The sequence below is a fragment of the Sus scrofa genome, chromosome 14 (assembly GCF_000003025.6).
Source record: "Sus scrofa isolate TJ Tabasco breed Duroc chromosome 14, Sscrofa11.1, whole genome shotgun sequence".
Lineage (NCBI taxonomy): Eukaryota > Metazoa > Chordata > Mammalia > Artiodactyla > Suidae > Sus > Sus scrofa.
In genome coordinates, this window is record NC_010456.5 from 53,845,480 (window position 1) to 53,864,221 (window position 18,742).

General features: G+C 37.5%; 1 protein-coding gene across 1 annotated transcript in view; it reads right to left on the reverse strand.

The window, feature by feature from the left end:
- Window positions 1-18,742, reverse strand: part of RYR2 (ryanodine receptor 2) — a 754,552-nt gene that overhangs the window by 193,340 nt on the left and 542,470 nt on the right. The window contains 5 exon segments of the mRNA XM_021072683.1: window positions 1,955-2,045; window positions 3,360-3,580; window positions 5,242-5,411; window positions 14,419-14,539; window positions 17,322-17,427. Coding sequence (XP_020928342.1) covers window positions 1,955-2,045; window positions 3,360-3,580; window positions 5,242-5,411; window positions 14,419-14,539; window positions 17,322-17,427 — 709 coding nt within the window.

The following is an 18,742-nucleotide window of genomic DNA, read 5'->3' on the forward strand; positions in this document are numbered from 1 at the left end:
GGGATGTAATTTATTATCTTATATTGCTTAAGATTTTTACCTAGACATATTTTAAAGGACTAAACTAAAAGTTCAAAGATGTGAACAGAATTTTTCAATTACTGGGTAACTCTTTCGACAATATGTTCTGGACTTATACACTAACAAATATTTACAACTACTTGCCGAATACATAAAATGATCTTCATGAATCAACTTTTTTTTTTTCTTTTTAGGACTGTACCCAGGGCATATGGAAGTTCCCAGGATAGGGGGTGAATTGGAGTTACAGCTGATGGCCTATGCCACAGCCATAGCAAAGGAGGATCCAAGCCATGTCTGTGACCTACACCACAGCTCACAGCAATGCCAGATGCTTAACCCACTGAGCGAGGCCAGGGATTGAGCCCGCAACCTCATGGTTCCTAGTCAGATTTGTTTCTGCTGTGCCACGATGGGAACTCCTGAATCAACTTTAAATTTTTGGATTCTTTTCCTGTATCTAAGGGGGAAATAAACTGATGAGGGTTACCCTTTTTAAAGCTATCTACATCTCTTACTGTAAAAATATTTCTTCTCATTTGGTCTCTCTTTCAGTTACAAAACATATATACACACATAATTTAGGAATCTCAAATGATGAAAAATTGAGATCTAATTTGCTTGAAGGAACATGGGAATATCTCTAACACAAAGAGGTTTGTCACATTAAGTGAAAATGTATGTTTTTCAGGTGTCTACCAGCTCATTTGTATCAAGAGAATTTTGCATGACAAGCAGGACTGTACATGATAAAACCTATAAAAATGGGATTTTTAGAAAGGATATAATTTACTTTACATAATTCACTCACTTCTCTAAGTTTATTCAACCAAAATCAATTTTCATACAGAAAGGGTATTTTGTTAAATATTTAGGTATGTTTAGCATAAAAGAGCAGTTCCAGAAATGGTAGCTCATTTTTACCTCAAACCTCTTTTCATGGCACTGCTGAGTGGTCAAGAGAAAAAAATGATGCTTACTAGGTGGCAGAGCAGAACTGTCACCTACAAAAAGTCCATTACAGGGCAACAACCTCCATGCATAGACCAAGCTCCTGATCATGTATTAGTACACATCTAATTATCTTTTTTTTTTTTTTTTTTTTTTTTGCTTTGTGGCATATGGAAGTTCCCAGGCTAGGGGTCAGATTGGAGCTGCAGCTCCCAGCTCACACCACAGTCGCAGCAACACAGGATCCAAGCCACTTCTGCAACCTACACCACAGTTCACAGCAACACTGGATCCTTAACCCGCTGAGCGAGGCCAGGGATTGAACCTGCACCTTCATGGATACTAGTCCGGTTCGTTTCCACTAAGCCACAATAGGAACTCCAGTATACATGTAATATCTTAATCCTAAATCTGGACTGGGATATGAGATGACATGAAAATAGTCCCAAATCACTAAGACAGAATGAGACACATAAACAGGATAATAGGGATGTGCAGAGAAAAATGTCAGGGACTTTTCTATATTCTGTGACAAACTGTAAATGCATCTACAGAAAAGATTATTTTTGACCCTTATAAAATGATATTAGGAAGTTGTCATTTGATTCGCAACTTCGAACACATTGTTTTTAAAGCCTGCTCTTTATCTTGTGAGGTTGTTAATACTTAAGGCCAGGCTTATTACCATGTTTTCCAGCCTAAGAATATCTTGGTCCCCCCCTTTCTCTTGTGGCCCATTTTTCCCCACTGATTTCCATTTCCACTGACTTAGAGTAAACCAATTTTAGGATTTTCTATGGTCTTTTATTACTTGTTTACTTTATGTTGATGTGCACGTTTTATGCCCATTTCAATAACTGGAAGAAATTTTTTCCAGCATCTATGATCAAATATGATAAATCTAAGAGATGTGCATATTGTAATAGGAAACAAAGGCAGAAGACCCAGGAATCAAATGACAGCAAACATTTCCTACACTTACCTTAAGAGGCATCTTTGCATGTTCATTTAATAATGGGACATCAAACACTAATCTTCTGAGCAAGTGCTGCATCATGGAAGGTCTCAATTGGCTGGTGGAACAAAGCTAATTTTAATAATGAACATCTGACCATGTTTAAGTAGATAATTCATTAGACTAGGTTACACAGGCCAAGGCCTTGGGCCTCCATCTCTCTCCAGACGATATTCATTTTAGGGGTTCCTAGTCCAAAGATTAACCCACAGTTACATCATTTTATAAAAGGTTACATTTCCAACCCCTCTCTAGCCCTGTGATCTGAAGACTGATCCTTATTTGTTGCAGGAGATGCTCCTTTCTGTCCCGCCCCTTTTCACTACTCACAACTGTAGACCTCACTATTTCTGTTCATTTAGCAAAATTTCTTCCCCTCACTCCACTAGAGGGTCTCCAGGGACTAGATTAGAAGCAGAAAGAAAGAAGGGGAACAAGAGGAAGAGAAAAAGACTGAGACAGAAATTCTGCCAGAGGAGGAAGGGAAAAAAAACTAACACATAGTGGACATTTACTGTGTTGGGCAATCCCGGGCTTTACCTCATTTAACATTCACAAAAAAGTCTGTGCGATAGATATTTTGATCCCATTTTACAGACTTTTAGGGTCAGGGAACTAAAATCAGAGTATGAACTAATTTCCTATTTTTTTTTTTTTTAACTTCCCTCAGTCCCATCTGGCTCCCAAACCTGTACACCCTTTGGACGGTGAGTAAAAAACCTCCCTTCACCAACATACTGGAAGGCCACAAGGTTTTACCTCCAACAACTCCTGTCAATTAGAAGGAAACCATTACCCTAGCTAGGGGCCTGAGAAACTGTCACTTTCACCATCAGAACTTCACAAGGAGGAGACAGGTTTCTGGTTTTCAGAGTAAGACCTTCAAACACAATTATCTCTAGGAAGCAGAATTCCAGGCTGGAGGAAATAATCAGTCTTCATGACTGCCACACATTGATAATATTCTAATATTGTTTTAATATATTATTTTAATAAGTCTCTTTCTTTTCTCTTCTGGAAGAGGGGTTAAAAACTATCATCCATCGAAAGGGGAGGATCTATTAACTCACACTAACGTGTCCAGGGTCTTCTTACACAGTCACCTCACCCGCCAACATCCAGAACATCATCGGTCCAACCCTATATCCAATGACTAGATAGCCAGAGAGAGCCTTAGGGGAACACTCCTGAACTGGACCAGGAGCAAGGGTGCTCTGGTAATACTCACGCAATAATCCATAAAATGAACTAATTTTTTCTTTGACCCAGAATGGTTACCAGCATTCATAACTCTTTCTCATGAACCACAGAGTGAGTCAATTCTCTTTCTTAAAGAAGAAGAAACTTGGTAGATACCTCATCGCCCACTCACCCGCAAATGGAGAGTAAACACACTTCTATGGAATCCCGCTGAGCTTTGGTAAGTGAGCAGCCCTTAGAAAGTCTGTACACAGTGTGAAGGAGCGAGTCAATGAGGGAGGCATGGTGCTCAGTGCCCGCAAAAAGGGGAGCACACCTCGTTAATAGAGGCAGCACGGCTGTGCACAGGTACCGATTGAGGGCCAGGGCCATGTCTGTAGCACTCAAAGCGGCCTAAAAATGAATCAGAGAGGAGACAGTCATTTGCGTTGAGCAGGAGACAACTTTCAAAGGGATCCACATGTTGGAGGTCCCACTGTGGTGCAGTGGGTTAAGAATCCAACCGCAGTGGCTCGGGTTGCTGCAGAGGCACAGTTTCGATCCCCAGCCGGTGCAGTAGGTTAAAGGATCCTGCATTGCTGCACTAGTGGTATAGGTCATAGCTGCAGCTCAGATTCAATCCCTGGGCCAGGGGACTTCCATATGCTATGGCTGTGGCCATAAAGAAAATAAAAAGGATCCATGTTTTGACATACAATTTCACTATCTAGAAAATGACACAAATATATGACATGGAAATGTATTCCTCTGTTACAGCTTTAACTGTGGTTTCATATGCTTTGTCACCACGAAAAACAATAAAAAAATCTTCAATTGCTCACAACAGGTAAAAATGAATGAAGTAACAGCTATCTCTTCTAAGAGCCAAGAGGTTCATGTTCTGCAAAAAATATCAAGCATAGGATGGATGAAAGATGAAGTCACTAATGACATCAAATAATGTGAGTGCTTCCCTTTCTAGCAGAGGTGAGAAAAAGGGGGTTATTCTCATATTAGATCTCAAATTCATAAATTCCTTCTAAATTCTATCTACTAATATGATTTGTATTTTTGTTCATGTCCATCAGCATCAACAGTCAAAGGCTGACTACCTTTGCCAGATTATAAACTGGACCACTGAGGTTCAGAATGCCACATGAAAACAACTAAAAAAAAACTAAAAAAAACAAAAAAAAATGTAGTTTCACTTTTATGATTCTTTTCTCATAAATGAGGGACCAAGTGCCAACCCAAGATCTGATTTCCTCTGATATCAAAAAGACTCATTTAGTTGAAAAATAAAAGGAGGTATTATTATAGCTACTATAACATTTACAGATTTGGCTTATTTTATAATGTTTCAAATGGTAGAACATTTATACCAATAATGGCAGATTCTCCATAGAGGCCCCTGGATTCACAGGACAGATGTGAAACTGTATGTACATTAACAAATGAAGGCACCACGATGACACTGTAATTAGCATGACTTAACAATGTCTATTAAACCTTCTTAATATTTTAATTGCTTTTATTGAGATGCATAATTGTTCATGTAAATTTAGAAGTGAATAGGAGTCATTGTGAACTCACGAATCAGGACTACATAAACTACATAAACTTATCATCTTCCATTGCATCTCATCTTACTCTTTCTTCTTTGGCCGCACCCGTGGCACATGAATGTTACCAAGCTAGGAATCAAACCCAGACTGCAGCTGTGACCTATATTACAGCAGTAGCAATGCCAGATTCTTACTTATCCCAATGTGCTGGGCTGAGGATTAAACCCATGCTGCTGCAGAGACAAATCTAGATTCTTAACTTGCTGTGCTACTGTGGGAACTCCAGAATTCTCATCTTACTCTCAAGGTTGTCCATTTTCTCCACTATTCAGTGAATTCCTTGAGTTTTTAGTCTATTTTCTGTTTACCCTCTGCTTGCCTATAAATATAAGAGCACTCAATAAATATTTGGTGACAATAAATGAATGAATGAGTAAATCAATTAAAGAATATCAAAAGGCAATGATTAAAGTGTCAAAAGTCATGGAAGTTAATTGCTCAAATTATTACCGTATCTAAAGAAGCAGCAGCCCGGAGATCTGGCAGAAAGCCAACCTCAAGAAGATGGAGGAGGAAATCTTGAACCTCAATTCCATAGACCCTGTCAAGGAACAAAACCATGGCTGCCTTGTGATCTGGGCAAAACCCCGCAGACATGTCAGGCTCCACCACATTGCCATCTACAAGAGAGAAGGTAACAGATTGTTGTTAATGGCCGTGCCATTTAGGACACAATGACAAATGGTTAGTTTCCAACCTTCTTATGTTTTAGATAAAGTCATCAGCTGCAGGGCTTTCTGTTCTTCTATTCCCACAAGCAAGTGCTAGGAACTGGCTGAGGAAATACGGCAGTGCAATGTAAATTCAACCTCATTCCAATGTTATTTGAGCATGCATTTGTTTGCTTTTGGTTGCTCCCAAGCCATGTGGAAGTTTTCAGGCCATGGACTGAAGCCAAGCCACAGCAGTGATAATGCTGGATTCTTAACGCACTAAGACACCAGAAAACTCCTAGGCATCCACTTGCTAACTACAAATGATTAGAATATAGTATATGATTAGAATATAGCATTAAGACAGCTACTGAGAAAGAAACAAAAAGACATCCAAAATCCAAACTGTAAAACTAGGAAAGGCAAGGTTTGCACTCTTTTCAACATGAGAGCCTCTTTCAACATAGTTTTGGAAGTCCTAGCCACGGCAATCAGAGAAGTAAGAGAAATAAAAGGAATCCAAATTGGAAAGGAAGAAGTAAAACTATCACTATTTGCAGATGACATGATACTATACATAGAGAATCCTAAAGACTCTATCAGAAAACAGTTAGAGCTCATCCATGAATTTGGCAAAGTGACAGGATGCAAAATTAATACACAGAAATTAACTGCATTTCATACTAATAATGAAAGAGCAGAAAGAGAAATTAGGGAAATAATCCCACTTACCATCACATCAAAAAGAATAAAATACTTAGGAATAAACCTACCTAAAGAGACAAAAGACCTGTACTCTGAAAATTATAAGATGCTGATGAAAGAAATCAAGATGACACAGATGGAAAGATACACCATGCTCTTGGATTGGAAGAGTCAATATTATCAAAATGACTATACTACTCAAGGCAATCTACAGATTCAATGCAATCCCTATCAAATTACCAAAGACATTTTTCACAGAACTTGAACAAAGTATTCTAAAGTTTGTTTGGAAGCACAAAAGACCCAGAATAGCCAAAGCCATCCTGAAAAAGAAAAATGGAGCTGGGGGAATCAGGCTCCTGGACATAAGACTATACTACAAAGCAACAGTCATCAAAACCATATGGTCATGGCACAAAGACAGACATATAGATCAGTAGAACAGGCAGAAAGCCCAGAATTAAACCCATACGCCTACGGTTAACTAATCTATGACAAAGAAGGCAAGAATAAACAATGGAGAAAAGACAGCCCATTCAATAAGTGGTGCTGGGATAACTGAACAGCCATATGTAGAAGAATGAAATCAGTACACTTCTTAACACCATACACAAAAATAAACTCAAAATGGATTAAAGACCTAGATATAAGATCAGATACTATAAAACTCCTAGAGGAAAACATAGGCCAAACACTCTCTGACATAAATGAGAGCAACATCTTCTCAGATCCACCTCTTAGAGTAATGACAATAAAAACCAAAATAAACAAATGGGACTTGATTAAACTTGAAAGTTTCTGCACAGCAAAGGAACCCAAAACAAAATGAAAAGAAAACCCACAGAATGGGAGAAAATATTTGCAAATGAATCAAATGACAAGGGATTAATCTCCAAAATTTATAAACACCTTCTGCAGCTCCATACAAAAAAAATGAACAACCCCATCAAAAAAATGGGCAGAAGATCTAAACAGACAATTCTTCAAAGACATACAGATGGCCAAAAAACACCTGAAAACATGTCCAACGTCACTAATTATTAGAGAAATGCAAATCAAAACCACTATGAGGTACCATCTTACACTGGCCAGAATGGCCATCATAAAAAAGTCTACAAACAATAAGTGCTAGAAAGGGTGTGGAGAAAGAGGAACTCTATTACACTGTTGGTGGGAATGTGAATTGGTACAACCACTTTGGAAAATTGGAGGTTCCTCAGAAAACTAAAAACAGAATTCCCATTTGATCTAGAAATCCCACTCCTGGGCATCTATTCAGAGAAAACCATGACTCGAAAAGACACATATACTCCAATGTTCTTGCAGCATTATATACAATAGCCAAGACATGGAAACAACCTAAATGTCTGTTGATAGAGGAGTGGATAAAGAAGATGTGGTACATATACACAATGGAATATTAATCAGCCACTAAAAGGAAAGAAATAATGGCATTTGCAGCACATGGATAGACCTAGAAATTATCATGCTAAGTGAAGTCAGTCAGACAATGAGACACCAAGATCAAATGCTATCGCTTACATGAGGAATCTAAAAAAAGGACACAATGAACTTCTTTGCAGAACAGATACTGACTCACAGATTTTGAAAAACTTATGGTTTCCAAATGAGACAGGTTGTAGGGTAGGGGGATGCACTGAGGTTTTGGGATGGAAATGCTATAAAATTTGTTTGTGATTATTGTTGTACATCTACAAATGTAATAAAATTCATTGAGTAATTTAAAAAAAAAGACTGCATTCGGATCCTAGACAAATTGAATTAATTAATCACTGAAAGAAATCTAATCATTTTATATATTAAAAAACCCCAAATAAGTGCCTCTTGAAAACATTAATAAAATTCACATACCTTATGTGGTAATCATGGTACATTTACATATTTATGGCTTAGACAATTACGAAGTGATGAATAAACTCTTTGAACTACTTTAACTCTCAAATGATAATGTTTCATTAGTCATAATACCATTTATCAACATTTAAAGCATATGTGAGAGTCATATTATTTTTTCTATCAACTGTCAATGCTTGATATCTAGATAGATGAGTAAATTCCTTAGTTTAACTCCATAGAGTCACAGAGGGCATAAATGATGTGAAGAATTAGGGAATTATGTGCCAATTGAAAATACTAGAGGAATTCCCTGATGGCTCTGTGATTTAAGGATCTGGCATTGTCACTGTTGTGGCTGAGGTTCCATACCTGGCCCAGGAACTTTTGTGTGCCATGGGCATGGCCAAAAAAAAAAAAAAAAATACTGAAGAACAGACTTGTTTTCTGTTTGACCATGTGATAATTATGCCAAATTGCTGCTGATAAGATGCTGTGAGAGTCTACAAATAATATCACAGACTGTTTAATACTGAAGCAATGTTGAAGGAAAAATGACCCAGGGAAAGATGATATATGACCATACCCATCCTGAAAGAGTAGTCAAAATATTTTAATTTTCATTCATAGTCCATAAATGAATTTGATATTTGAATCATGAAAATGAACAAATAACAATGTCTTAAAGAAACTCAGATTAAAGACTAATACCAAATTACTTCCATTCCTTGTAATTATAATAGTAACTAATACACTTAATACCTTCTATCCTATAATTACAATAAGAACAATAACTCTTGCCATTTGTACTACTGTCAGGCATGGTGCTAGGAATGTTTCAGATACAATACTATATAATTTCACAAGCACACTCTGAAGATGGTATTATTATCTTCCTTCAAACAAGACCTTTAGGGAAGTTAAATAACTTGTCCAAGGTTGTATGTCCAGTCATTGGCAAAGTTAGATTTAAACTAAGTAAAACTGGATTTAAAAATCCAATCCAAGCTAATTTAACCCTTAGGTTAAATCATCATGATCTAATTTTTATTTAAAAATCAAAAGACACATGCACCCAAATGTTCACTGCAGCTCTATTCACAATAGCCAGGACATGGAAACAAGCCAAATGTCCATTGCCAGATGATTGGATTAGGAATATGTGATGTATACACACAATGGAATATTACTCAGCCATAAAAAGAATAAAATAATGCCATTTGCAGCAGCATGGATGGAAGTAGAGACTCTCATCCTGAGTGAAGTAAGTCAGAAAGAGAAAGACAAAAAACATATGACATCACTTATATCTGGAATCTAATATATGGCACAAATGAACCTTTCCACAGAAAAGCAACTCATGGACTTGGAGAATAGACTTGTGGTAGCCAAGAGGGCGGGGGAAGGAGTAGGCTGGATTGGTAGCTTGGGGTTGATAGATGAGGATTATGGCCTTTGGAATGGATAAGCAATGAGATCCTTGGGGTTAATAGATGCAGACTATTGCCTTTGGAATGGATTAGCAATGAGATCCTGCTGTGTAGCACTGGGAACTATGTCTAGTTACTTATGATGGAGCATGACAATGGGAGAAAAAAGAATCTATACATGTATGTGTAACTGGGTCACCATGCTGTACAGTAGAAAATTGACAGAACACTGTAAAGCAGCTATAGTGAAAAAAATTAAAATCATTATATAAAATGTAAAAAAAATTAATAAGAAATTCCAGTTCCATTCTCCTAAAAAAATCTTATTCTATGTAAATTGGTACAATCACTGTGGAAAACAGCATGGAGGTTCCTCAGAAAACTAAATGTAGAACTACTACATGATCCGGTAATCCCAATTCTGAGCACATATCTGAACAAAACTATAATTCAGAAAGATACATGTGCCCCTATTTTCACTGCAGCACTTTTCACAATAGCTAAGACATAGAAACAAGCTAAATGTTCACTGACAGATGAATGGATTAAGAGGTGATACATACATACAAAAAATACTACTGAGCCATAAAAAAGAATGAATTAATGCCATTTGTAGCAACATGGAAGCAACTAGAGATTCTCAAACTAAGTGAAATAAGTCAGAAAGAAAAAGACAAATACCATATATAAAACACTTACATGTAGACTCCAACATACGGCACAAATGAACCTACTACAAAACAGAAACAGACCCACAGACAAGGAGAATAGACTTGTGGTTGCCAAGAGGGAGATGGAAGGGAGTGGGATGCATGGGGGTTTTGGCGTTAGTAGATGCAAACTATTACATTTAGAAGGGATAAGCAATGAAGACCTACTGTATAGCACAGGGAACTATATCCAGTCTCCAGACCACAATGGAAGATAATACAAGAAAAAGAATGTATATGTATGTATGATTGGGTCATACATGTGTGTGTGTGCGTGCACACATGTGTGCATGCGTGTGTGTGTGTACGACTGGGCTGCTTTGCTGTACACCAGAAATTGGCACAACATTGTAAATCAACTATAATAAGAAAATCATGGGTAATTTATAGTTACAGGATTCTATTATTCTAACCAGAGCTGTACTGAAAGAAATGATAAGTAACTCATTGATCCTAAAATAAGATTTCTTTTTTAAAGACTCATTCGGGTGGACATTCACTCTAAGGAATGCTGCAACTACATCTGCCTGGGAACTGAGACCCATTGATTGGCTACAGCTGCTGCTTTATTTTCACCATCTCCTCCCACACACTGAGACTGGCCTCCTTGCAGACTCCTGGAGACTAGACTGGAAAGAGCAGGGCCAGCTGCAGTGGCTTTACTCTGATGTTCCTGTGTTATTCATCCACCTAGAATCACTGTCTCAGACAGCCTGTCCAAGCCTGTCCAGGCCAAGAGCTGCAGGAAGAGAACATCTATTTCTGAGATTAGGTCTTTGCTGCTTAAGTTTTCTAAACACGTCCTTCTTTCTTTTTCTTCTCTTGAATTAAATTTTATTGGCATCTAGATGACTTACAAAGTTGTGTCAGTTTCCAGTGTACAGCAACATGAACTAGTTATACATATACACATATCCATTCCTTTTCAGATTCTTCTCCCATATAGGTCACTGCAGAATATTGAACAGATTTCCCTGTGCTACACAGTAGGTTCCTATTCTTCATTCCTCCCAGATTTAGTAGTGTGTATATACATCAGTCCCAACCTCCCATCTTATCCCTCCTCTAGTTCTAGGATAAGTCTAATAAAAGTGTTTAAATTTTCATAATCCCACATTTTGTTCACCATGCTTTTTTGTGTCTAAAGATACAATGTGACATGTTAAATTTTATAGAATAAAAAAGAAAAATGTGTATTTCTAAAAGAAAGGCCTTAGCTAACACTGAGGGTGGGGGTACTAATACTTAGAGACAAACTTCACATATTAAATATAGAACATATAACAGTAATTATCACTGATAACATGATACTTAAAGAAACAACGGATTTGTCACTGAAACATATGAAGAAATACTGATGGTCTGAGTTTTTAAGCTTATTTAAATGCATACCACAGCAAAATAAAAACATACAGGTTTCTGTCTATATTCTCCATAAAAATAAAAGAGGTTAAAAGAAATGCAGCAATTTGGAAGTTCCCACTGTGGCACAGTGGCTTAAGGATCCGGCATTGCCACAGCTGTGGCTTGGATTCAATCCCTAGCCTGGAAACTTTTGTATGCTGCAGGTGCTCCCAAAAAAGAGAGAGAAATGCAGCAATTTAACAATGACCAATAAGGCTGTGTTTTAAAAACTCATTTTCATTGCAACTGTGATAATTCACACACACACACACACACACACACACACACACACACAAATCCTTTAAGACTCAAGGTAGGCATTATACTGCATATTCACAGAAAAGACCAAAAGGTCATAATGTTATTGAGGCAGAATATTAACTCAGGTAGTCAGTGTAGGAACATGGGCTTTGATGCATTCTTTGATATGGCTATTGATTAACACTTATGGTTTAAGGGCTCCAGAGACTAATTCCCCACAGGCCTTGTTTTATTATAGAAAGAGTAACTCCCCACGGACCTTGCTTACTATAGAAAATGGCCTTCCCCCACATAGACCATAATCTGTAACCCACTCCTCAACTGATAGAAAAGGAATGAGAGGAATGGTGACCTAGTCCAAGGGAAGAGAAAAACAAAGAAGTCATCAAACTTATGGGGACATTTCCATCCCTAAAACCTCTATTGGACAAAGACTGATAGAGGTAATTGGGCAAGGCCAATGGGAGAAAAACCACACCTTTCTGGACCCCACATTGGTACCCACCCCATCTTTAAGGAATAAAAACCCCTACAGGACAATAGAGAAAGGGGGCTCTTCTCCCCCGTTGCAGCAGCCCTGGGAGCTATTTGCTTTCCTTTAATAAAGACTTTGCTTGCTTGCTGCCTGTGTGTTCACGGAGTTCATTCTTTGACTGCCGTGAACAAGAACCTGGATTCTGGTAACATCTTTCTGGTATCATTATTACAATATCACTAAGCAAAACAGGAAAAAAACTCACTTGTAAAATCTTAAAGGCAGATAATCAGAGGAAAATTAGTTATATTGAGACTTTGGGGGCAATTCTGAAAGGGGACATCTGGACATTCTTATATTTTTGGTTTTGGTCCTTTGTTATTACAAAGTTTAACCATAAAATCTTGTTCTTTTTTATTTCCTAATCTGTGTGTCACTGGTATCATTATCTTTTTCCGGAGAGTGTCAGTTTTGTGGGTCAAAATTGTAGGAGAATGACAAAATATTTTAGTTATTTAAAGGAACATCAGTTAAAAGAGTGGTGAAAATAAGGTAAATGAGGAGAGTTTGTTTCTATACAAGAAAATGATAAACTGCCTAAAGTGGGGACAAAAAAAAAGCTACAGGACAATTTTTAAAGTCCAGCTTTCTCTAAAATTAGAACAAGTGTTCAGTGAGGATGGTTATATCACCAGAGGATGTAGGTGTGTAAGGTAAGCACACATGACGCTTCACTTTCTAAGGAGCCTAAGGCTGGCAAGTAGGGTAGCCCGTCTTCAGTTAAGTAGAGGTCCCCTCATTCTAGACCTGAAGTATTTACAGCTAATCTTCTCTGGGGCATAAATTAATGAAAGAATAGGGTCATCACATGCACTTCCTTTTAATTATGTATTCATTCTAAAAATTAGAAGTTCAGATACAAATAATATATGTAACAACATCCAATAAGCTCTTGGAAACTCAACAAAAATGAAATTGGAAAAAGGGGAAGTAAGTATAATTTGGGATTTAACCTATCTTTTAGACGCCGTAAGTAACTGCTTGATTCTTTATATGGGGGAGAGAGAGAGTGAACTATCAACAGGCAATTAGGCCTTGGGTCCAGACCGTTTGCATTTCTGCTGTAGTGCAGCAGCTCAGCTTGGGGGAGAACCCAAGCCCTCCCACTTCCTGCCTACTCTATCCAGGCCAGGGTAAGAGGAGACTATAAAATCGTCTAGAGACTGATGATTTTATTTTACAAGGTTCTGAGTTAATCTTGAACAAACAAATCACAAGCAGTTTCTAAACTAAAAATGACATGTTGTTAAAGAACCATAAACACTGCGTCAAAATGAGGGAAAAGAAAATCTTTAAAAAAAAAAAATATCCTCCCTTAGTCTGGAAAAGACCACTTCTTTTAACACATTTGGGATTTTTAAATCTCCAAGTCAAAAGTACTACCATTGTTTTAGAAAAAAAGCATTCTAAAAGAGTGACCATGAAAACTATCAAAAAGAGTGAATTAAGGTCAACTGCCATCAAGAATGACCTAGAGGAATAAGGGATAAAAGAACGCTAGTAAGACATCAGATGAGACAGTTGAGGTGCCTAGTTCCTCTTCTCTGGAAACTGCCTGAAATGTCACCTCAACAAGCATTAAAATCTCTTTGGGGAGTTCCCGTCGTGGCGCAGTGGTTAACGAATCCGACTAGGAACCATGAGGTTGCGGGTTCAGTCCCTGCGCTTGCTCAGTGGGTTAACGATCTGGCGTTGCCGTGAGCTGTGGTGTAGGTTGCAGACGCGGCTCAGATCCTGCGTTGCTGTGGCCCTGGCGTAGGCCGGTGGCTACAGCTCCGATTAGACCCCTAGCCTGGGAACCTCCATATGCCGCGGAAGCGGCCCAAAGAAATAGCAAAAAGACAAAAAAAGAAAAAAAAAAAAATCTCTTTGGAAACATGGCTATTTAAAAACAATGAACATAGAAAGTATTTTATAAAACAATGTACTTTGTAGTTCATCTTTTTTTTTTTTTAAGAATGTTATGTACTATAAATATGACGCAGGAATAGAACCCTGAGTACTGAAGATATTTTTTAAATACAGCACATCATGCAACGTCCTGCTGAATGACAAAGAATGGAAGTTCACCTTACCTTTGGCTATTGTTGGCATCTGGAAAGCGATGCTGATTACTCCTACCAAATCCCCCAATGGAATTAGGGATCTCAAAATAGACCTGATTCTGATGGCTTCTCCCTTTGCAGCATGAATCAACTACAAGCAGAAAAGTAAAGGACAAAGAATAACTTTGTGAAATCAATATTCTAATTTTAGAAATTCTAAGTCTAGAAAGCTGAAGAATGGGAATCCCAAGTCTAAAATAATTTTTTGTAACTTCTATCTATAAAGTTATACCTCTTTCATAACAGAACCACCATATGATTATAATAATTCCACTCCTGGGTATATATTCAAAGAAAACAAAAACACTAATTTGAAAAGATATATGCACTCAATGCTTTTCATAGCAGCATTATTTATAATTGCCTAGATATGGAAGTAAAATAAATGTCCATCAACAGATAAATAAAGGTGTGGTACATATATAAAATGGAATATTACTCAGCCATAAAAAACAATGAAATTTTACCATTTGCAACAACATGGATGGACCTGGAAGCTATTACCCTTAGTAAAATAAGTCAGACAGAGAAAGACAAATACTGTATATTATTACTTATATGTGGAATCTAAAAAATAAAGCAAGTGAACAAATATATCAAAACAGAAAGAGACCACAGTTACAGAGAACAAACTAGTGGACACCAATGGGGAGAGGGAAGGTGGAGGGGGAAAATGCAGTTAGAGAATGAAGGGAAACAAATGATTATGTATAAAATAAATGAGATCCAGGGATATATTGTACAGCACAGGGAATAGAGTCAATATCTTATAATAACTTTAAATGGAGTTTAACCTGTAACAATTGAGTCACTATGTGGAATACCTGAAACTAACATAATATTGTAAATAAATTATATTTAATTTTTTAATCAAGATTTTTTTAAAAAGTTGAAACGATCTCAGAAATCACAATTGCAGGCTTACAGACAGATATTTACTTTCTCACACAATTTTCATTGACTTTAGCATACACTGAGTCATATACTACAGTTTAGGCCAGCAGGTATATCCATCCATTAGAATGGCTTTTAATCCTCTTTGCGGTATTATTTTACTCTTCTTGCATTATTAAAAATTTTATTTTATGGAAACATAGTTGACTTACAATGTTAATTTCTACTGCAAAGTTTTACAATTATATATATATATGTATACATATATATGTACATATATACATACATACTTTTTCATATTCTTTTTCATTATGGTTTATCACAGGATACTGAATATGTTCCCTATGCCCTGATAAGTCTGTGAATGCTTATTATCCAACATTACATATAAATACTTATCTAGAACATGAGCAATAATACAAAACAAAGGGAAAAATTACTATCATTAGGGCCTCAACATATACTAATATTTATCATTGGTTTAACCTCTTCCTTGTTTTGTGATGAAAATGTAATTGTACAACCATCTATATATCTACCCTAATTTCTCACAAGGATGGGTTTATCATGGGGCGGGGAACAGTGAAAGTGGATCCTAACAGTCTTTTAGACTGTCATTGCCTAATGAAATATCTATGAAGATGGTAGATCTGACACAGTCAGAGATTTCAGCCAGACTTTGGAATAGACTGGAGGCTTCTAGAGCCAGAGTGGGCGTCTTTTCCTTCCCCACTGTGACACACAGCACAGTTTCTGATACCTCGGAGGTCTCCAATTAATGGTTGCTGAAGATGAATACATTAAGTGGCAAGGTTAGTCTTTTAGTAAGTCACTTAGTCATTTTCCCCCTTAATAGAACAAAAATCTTTTTATTAGCATAATTTTTCTCGTGATTCCTTTGACCTTCTACTTTAACAGGAAAAGAATAAATACTGAGAGCATAAAGGTTTTTATCTACAATCACCATCGGCACACAAAGTGTTGATCATCTATTCCCATTTACGATAATGAAAATCTCACTGACAGCAAGTTAAGCTGTTTAAAAGATCAGACTTCCAGTTTTCTAATATCCTATTTTTCCATCCTGTGATTCCTCTCTGTTCCTAGCAAAAGATTACATCCAGAAAGCAAGAGAGTTTTAACCTATGGGTGTGAAAAAAAAAAAGAGACAAAAACAAACAAACAAACATATCCTCCGTAAAATCATAGGTCTGAAGAGGAGGGAGAAAAGTGCTATGTTTTATCAGTCACCCTAGCTTAATACTCACATCAGGAGGAGTATGTGCCTACTCCCTCAGAACTGGCCAGTGTATTTCAAACCCTGCTTTTTACCCATCAACAGGTCATGAAGCTATGTGTATGGGCCATGGATAGCATTATTAAAGTTAATATAATAAAAACAGAATAGATTATAATAAAGTAGAAAACATCAGGGTGTATTACAGAGTAAACGTTAAGTATTGTTCCATGAACTTCATTTCATTTTGGTCATAAAGTTTAAGAAGACAATAAAGAATAGGGTCCAAACGGCTCGTTCCTTTCCCCTAACATGCTCCTATACCCCCTTTATTCCCTAAACCAGTGCCCAGGACATCACAGCCCTCTCAAAAGGACTAAATATAGTACAAGGAAATAACTCTTGATCAGAGTGGTGCTTGCTGCATGCAATAAAATAGAGCACATTACCATGGGGAAAAAATATGTTCTTTCCTTCTTAAAGTGTGTGGAGTTGTAGAGATATATCTGTAACTGACTATCCTATTAATTCTATTAACTCATACCAAAATCTCATTAGTAATTTTTACAGCCAACAAGACATTTCCAACTAAACCAACATTTGTTCAGCAATTAGGCTGCAGCTATTATTTTTAATGGAGCATGAAGATGATTGGTTTTGGATGCGTTTGTGATCTTGCCAGCTATGGATATCTTAACAGAGATAAGCCAAGATTTTTGTTCTTGGGCCCCAAGGCACTTACATGCATTTCGGGAGCACAGCGCCCTAATAGGTCGATCAAAGCTGCATAGAAGGTCATGATGGCATTCCCCATGTGGATAGTATCATCTTCTTCCCCTTCTGTATCACTTTCATAGATTTTTCATAAGAAACACAAAGAAAAGCAAACCAGGTAATAAAGTAACATTTCAGGTTTATTATTACATATTTCTCAGAGGAAAGGGACCAGTATGGTAATTAATTCTGCCTCTTCAAACACTTTTCATACATATATCTGATTTACAGCTTGACATTTCTAAAAGAAAATAAAAATGGGTTAAAGATGTGATTTGAGATTCTATCACCAAGAACATATTTGTGGGAACTTTAACATTAAAATACGTTCAAAAAGAAAAAAAAAAAAAAAGGAGAACTGCTAATGTGGATTGGTTGGACTCTGTTCATTTCTACAGACAGGATATTAACAAAACTGATTGATGGAAAGACTTGGGGGAGTTTCCTTTGGGGCTCAGTGGGGCTAAGGACCCAACAGTGTCTGTGAGGATGCCGGTTTGATTCCTGTCCTTGCTCAGTAAGTTAAGGATCTGGCATTGCTGCAAGCTGTGGCACTGGTTGCAGATGCAGCTTGGATCTGGTGTGGCTCTGGCTGTGGCACAGGCCTGCAGTTGCAGCTCTGATTCAACCCCTAGCCCAGGAACTTCCATATGCTGCAAGTGTGGCCTTAAAAAGAAAAAAAGAGAAAAGAAAGACGTGGAATGTTTACTTTTATAAACAGCGTAACATTTACAGAAAAGGTGACAATCTTTTACCCTTTATGATGACATGTGCAAGGCGCCCAATACGGTGATTTGCCCAGAGTGCTCTGTAAATGTGACTTCATTTATTCACTTCTCTCTTTACTCTGCCCACCCACCCACTCCCAAGTATAAATATCTCGTTATTTCATCAAGGAGAGACAATTTAGGACAGTCCTGGAAGATCATGTCTTTCATCCTTGGGTGGATTCAGAAGTCTGCAGAATGACGGCAAGGCCCATTGACAATATTGTTCCTGGAGCGCAAACCTGTCCCCTAGGCCCTTTGGTGAACAACCTGCTCATGTGGCACTTGGCTAGAGATCTCTTGATATATTTTCTACTACTCAGAGAAACTAAAGGACCCGTAGTTCCTCGATGGCTAACTGATCAGTACGTAACATACGCATGGAGTGCTCCCAGCCTGAAACCCTGGCCTTGGTGTGGATGGTACATTTATGCCTTGTCTGAAAATGGAAGAAACCAGGGTTTGCAGGATGACTTCTTTGCTTGGAAAATTGCCCTCAGTAAGCTTTATGTTATATTTTTACCAATGTTTCCAGCAGTGTGGCTACGTGCCCCCTTGGCAGGACACTCAGCTCTACAGATTAAAAAAATAGGAAGCAGCCTGCCTGGATGAACTTACTTCT